We start from the raw sequence: 6,000 nt of genomic DNA, 5'->3' as shown, positions 1-6,000 counted from the left end.
ATAATGTACAAAATATTTTTTTTTTGTCATAGAAATATTATTGTGATCTTTTAACAGTACTCATATTGAGCTATGATAACTTTATGGTAATTATTTAACGATTCATATACAAAAATACTCAATGATCAACAGCTCGCTGATAAATTTAATGTTAAATATAATAGTATATACTTTGGGAACAGTAAATTATTTTCTTGAGAAGGAATTAACATCAGATAAAGAGTTTGTTTCCTTTACTTACCTATTTCTTAACATTGTTCATTTCATTACAAATATATTTTTGTCAGTGTCATGGGCCGTAGCTAAATAATATAGTAATAGTATGGAAAAAAAACCGGGTTGCACACTGGGAGCGCCGGCCGAAGTGAAAACTTGAATATTAGCGTTGTGCACATTTGACATCTTACGAATTTTCGATCAGGGTCACGTGTCCTGACGCGAGTTTAACATTTTTCACCCATCACAAAAAGTGCACAAAGCCGCTAAAGAAGTTTTCACTTCAAAATTCATCGGCATCTGTGTGGATGCCGGCGAGAGCTGACGTCACTAGTAAGGAGACAACGCCACTGACGTTTATAGTGTGTTTCGATTGTAGAACCCACTATAAAAAAATATTTATATAATAGTATATTTACACAGATATATAAGTAAATAGAAAGTAAGTACGCACGAACTGCTTCTTTATTACCTACGTGTCGTACCTAATGTAGGATTTTGATGTGTTTGAATACATATTGAGTGGCAGATTACAGAAGTGTTCGTGACTAAAAATCGATCATCATATATTTTTATAACTTTTACATTTATATTAAAATTTGGATCCGATTCATCTGCGCAGCGTGTATATGGTGGTGAGTGCTGACGTCAGAAGAAGGGTGACGAAGCTAGTCAAGTGTTGTGTCGCCGCGTTGTAGAACCCACCATAAACTTGAAGACCGGCCGTTTCAATACTGGAAATATACGGGAAAATATTATTAATGACTAGTTTTTGCAAACGGCTTCACCCGCGGAAACCTTGCCTTTTCCCGGAAAAAATATCCCGGTCTTTATTCTTCTCCATACTACTCAAGTTGAGTAGCTCAAGAGGTGATAAACAAACAAACATTGTTCTATTAATTAATCACTCGATATATTCGTTAAAGCTTACACTGAAACTACGATTTTAATAAAAAAATTTAACTGCAAAAAATACAACGAAAATACATTTTTTCAAAAACATTTTAGCTGCAAAAAGAAAACAAACACATCTACATATCAATTATCACCTCACGCACGCATTTGGTCATAGTTAACTGATCGCTAACTGTGATACAGTTCTTGCACTTGCATAATTGACCATTAAGTAATAATGACTCAATATTTTCGTGTAATGTATGCAGTTCACACATTATTGATGAACGTTTGTGGCAATCTCGGCTGATATTACGCTATAAAAAATGTGTACTAGTTTGAATAATGATTCAAACTACCCATATACCTATTTCTAAATACATGAATGTAATGTATAGAAATATCTTGGATTTATAATATGTAAAAGGTTGTCCAGACAAGAAACAGACGATGTTCACTTCATTTGTTTCTGAAGGTCTAGCGTTCATTATCTTCATTTGTTTCTGAAGGTCTAGCATTGTTTCTGCATTTACAAAAATCTCCCTCAAAAAGTTAGAGTGTACGCATGGATCAATCTAACTTTTTCGTTTAAAAATTTGTTTAAAACCATCGGAAAAAAATGGAGAAAATTGATGAAATGTACTTCGTTAATGAACGTGAGATTTGGGCCCCTGTATAGACAGGAAGATCCTCCCGTGGATGTCTGACGAGGTGACTAAAGAGTGAAAATACTTGACAACTGATTAGCAACAACATCATTTTTATAGGCATGCAGCCGACCTGATGGTAAGTGGTCACTGTAGCCAATATACGCTTGCAACACCATGGATCTTTTGCCACACACTATAATTACACTGCTTCTCCTATCCTTCAAATTGGAATACAACGAGAGAAACGTATCCGTGCAGACGATCTTTGTACCAAGGTTTACTTATTTCCAAAGAGGGCTGACATCCGGTAAAGTCCTAAAATTACAGCGGATTCTTCAAAAATTAAAGTACCCATTCCATCCAAGAATATTTTTAACCCCCGACGCAAAAACGTGTTTTAAGTTTGACCGCTAAGTTTGTCTTACTGTCTGCGTACGTGGCACCGTAGCTCATCAACGAGTGAACCGATTTGAATGCGGTTTTTTTTATTTGATATCTAATATTTATGCCATGGTTCTTAGATACGTTTGATCAAAATCGGTTCAGCCGTTCAAAAGTTGTAGCGAAATGAATATTGAAAGTCGGGGTTTTTTTTTAATTTATCTAACAAATGAACTTGTAAGGGAATAAAATTATACCTAAACTTGCAGTAGTCGCCATCGTAGCTCCAGCCCAAGTACTCTCCAGTCCTAAGGTTCTCGCTCCTCAGCCAGTCCTCTAAAGGCCTGAAGTAGTCCCTCAAAGCTTCGCCGTTGAGTCTGGTCTCGCCGATGGCTTCTTGCAGGATCTGGTTCCAGGGCGCGGACGACCCGCGCTCCATGAGGCGGCTGGATTCATAAAATGGAGGGATGTTATTTGCATATTTTATACATAAATAAAGAAACTATTATTATTATATTTATTTCAGCATTCGATGACCATCAAAGGTGGTTCTCAGAGCGTTTCGACCGTTGCGGCCGCGATGTCATTCTTTTTCAAAGTCGTATTTCTCATGGCTGAGGGTCGTGGTTATTACATGGAATGAAACACACACTACAACTTTTTTGGCATTAGTAATGGAGTGGTTTGCCATTTCTTTCTCCATTTCACACACAAGTTAATAAGAATCAACCAGTGTGCAGGTTTCCTCACGATGTTTTCCTTCACCGGAAGCAAGTGGTGGTCGATGAAAACTACTATGCATGAGCCAGATTGGTATACAAACTCATGTGACACGAGTAGGATTCGAACCGGGGACCTTTCGATCCACAGGCGGGCGTCTTAACCATTACACCACCACCGCTTCGTGGCCGCGATGTCATTACGATCCGTCAATTTTATTGAGGAAGGGATCATTTCCAAAATCAATCATTCGTACAGATTAAAGATTTTAAAGTCAGATAGTAAAAGTGTCCATCCATGTCTTTGTTAAAATTTGAAAATTGTAATGACAGCGCGGCCGTAGCGGTCGAAACGCTCTGCGAACCATCCCATAACATGTTTATGTTTATTTTTTAAGGTTCCGTACAATATGGAACCCATAAAAATCACTAGCACGAGTGATTTTTTATGGGTCTCTGTCCAACAATCACGGCTAGTTTGCTTTGAAACTACAGAACCAATTAAGTTGAAATTCGGTACACACATGTCTGTGACCCAGAGGCGGGCGAGTAACGTAATTAAATGATTTTTTTATTTCGAGAGCTACTTTTGAAGAGTACATTAGAAAATTTAGAAATAAAGTTATCTATAGCAAATAAGCAAAACATATCATGTGACATATCAAATGAAAGGGTTTCGTTTTTAGGATATCAAATATATACTTTATAAACAGTAATAAAAAAAACTGGAAACAAACAAAGAATAATCTATACAATTTCATCTATACAAAGTTGATGAAACAATTTCCAAAAGCAATGACTTATAACAACCATTCATTACATACAGTTTACCTTACAATATTAAAATAATAGCATCCATTTAACAATAATACCAAATAATTACCCCATGCAAACTAATTATGCGTGGGTCAGTATAATTTTCTGCGTATTGCAAGTAGCATGGATGATTTAACGTTTTAATATGTGGTTTGGTCGATTCGGTATGCGCGGTGATTAGCCCATTGCTGAAGAAACTGAGGTCAATGGGCTAAATTTGGCTTTAAATATATGTCTTAATAGATAGTTTACATAGAGAATATTGTTTTAATATCTATATGTATAAGACGTATATTAGTTAATTGACGTCTTTGGAGAAAAGGCCGCGGTGAAGTTTGTTGCGCCGCTTCTTCTTCACCTGCGCTTCGGAAGTCGGCCAGTAGACTTAGTTTAAGTAATTTTTTTCACGTCAATAAGTGATGTCATCCTATATTGAATAAATAATTTTCAATTTGATTTTGAATAGAGGATATATAATAAAGTAGATTTCAGCTTTTGTGCATTTGTATCGATTTGTCGGTAAATCTACACAACGATTTTTGATGTAGTTTTAACTTCTCATGAATCTGATTCTTACTTAATATTCATTTCAGGTTTATCCCTAAATTTAAGTATTAAACTTTAGTGTGCCAAATATACTTTTAAAAAAACTGCTAACCTAATGCTAAAAGCTTTACTTCCCAGCTCACCGTTAGGAAATTAGACTTAATGGCATTCCTTGACATTTATAAACAGTTTAATTGTAGCAATAATAAACAAACACTAATCAATTAAATAGTTAGGGAAATACTACCCGCCACTTGCATAGTATGTTGTGGCCAAGTCATTTTCGAAGTGCCGGAACGCAAACAACATCAATTTCACTATGTTGAACTTTAGGGCTGTTAATTATTATCAATTTTATCTCGTATATACTCAAACTCTTGCGTTGCTGACTGACAGACAACGCACAGTGGAAACAACTGGGGGTAGAAAGCTGATATTTGGTGTGTAGGTTTCTAGGACAGTGTAGGGGAGCACTAAGAAGGGATTTCATGAAATTCCCACGGGAAACGGTTTTACTCACATACGAAGTTGTGGGCAAAAGCTAGTAGAGTATATTACTGTTCTGGTTTAGTACCATAATCACGATATTCTCCTTCTTCATAGTCGTATTTCCTTATCGCTGAGGATCGTGGTCGTTACGTGGAATGAAACACACACAACAACTATCTTGGCACTATTAGTGAAATAGTTTGCCATTGCTTTCTTCGTTTCACAATCAAGTGAATAATCAACCAGTGTGCAGGTTTCCTCGCGATGTTTTCCTGCACTCTCTGTTATTACTGGCAGAGAGGATGGGCATGGACCCATCCACCATTTTTAAATATGGACTTGAACGCTGAACTTTAAACAAATTATTAATATATTTTTTGAATCATTGTTATTTTATTATTATTTATGCGAATTCGAAATTTAAAAAGTTATTGTGCAAGCGTTCGTTTTCCGCATTATCGATTGTAATTTTCAGAAAATGAAAAAACCAAGTTAAGCTTTTTAACCTTAATAAAAATGTGATCTATAAGGTGTGTCACTATAAGGTTAATGACAGAGCAATAAGGGTAGCCACATACTGGTCTTATACTATATAAATAGCCATTACGGCTCAAGGAAATGAAAATTTTAGGAAATTGATTCGAAAACTTCGAAACGGGGCCCTAACGGCCCTATATTCACCACAAAATCGGCCATTAGCCAACTCGATAGTTACGTAACACGTATCGATGGCCGCATAGGCATTGTTTTACGCTAGTCTTATGTAACTAGGGCTAGATTTACGCCAGGCTATCTAATAGACCTAGATCGTACGCGGCTTCTTGTTTCATTTGCGAGCATTTGTTTCTATTAAGACAAAGGGACGCGGTCAGCCGTTCACGATACCGCGTTTCTTGTCGTCATTGTATGGCTTGATATTCAGCTGTTTTTATTAGTTTCACTTAATTTCGCGATGTGTAACTCTATAACTCCTCTACCAGCCTATCCTTAACTAAGGAATAAATGCACAAGTGTGTTTGTTTGTTCCTTGTTCATGCTTTATCGTCCAATATAAAAAATTTGGAAAGGAAACGAAGATGTGCCGAAAAGGAAAAGAAAAGTAGATTAAAACACTGCTGTGCAAAGGGGAGGTAGATTTTAGAATTGAAACAAATAAATATTTAATTTTGATAGGATACAAATATTATTAATTAATTCTGTAGTATTATAAAGTCTTTACAAATTATAACAAAATCCACATCGCGTGTGCATATTAGACTAAAGAATATTTTCTTTAAGATTGTTCTTAG

The 6,000-nt window shown here is 36.0% G+C and overlaps 1 protein-coding gene across 1 annotated transcript in view; it reads right to left on the bottom strand.

Moving 5' to 3' along the window:
• Positions 1 to 251: 251 nt before the first annotated feature.
• The window catches only part of Ance-3, a 171,547-nt gene continuing 165,798 nt past the window's right edge, over positions 252 to 6,000 (bottom strand). The window contains exons 11-12 of the mRNA XM_053747257.2: positions 2,399 to 2,587; positions 252 to 950 (exon numbers count right to left, since the gene is read on the bottom strand). Coding sequence (XP_053603232.1) covers positions 827 to 950; positions 2,399 to 2,587 — 313 coding nt within the window. The 3' untranslated portion in view covers positions 252 to 826. The remainder of the gene's footprint in view (positions 951 to 2,398; positions 2,588 to 6,000) is intronic.

Source organism: Plodia interpunctella, chromosome 7 (genome assembly GCF_027563975.2).
Source record: "Plodia interpunctella isolate USDA-ARS_2022_Savannah chromosome 7, ilPloInte3.2, whole genome shotgun sequence".
In the NCBI taxonomy this organism is placed as follows: Eukaryota; Metazoa; Arthropoda; class Insecta; order Lepidoptera; family Pyralidae; genus Plodia; species Plodia interpunctella.
This window is presented reverse-complemented; position numbering and strand designations above follow the sequence as displayed.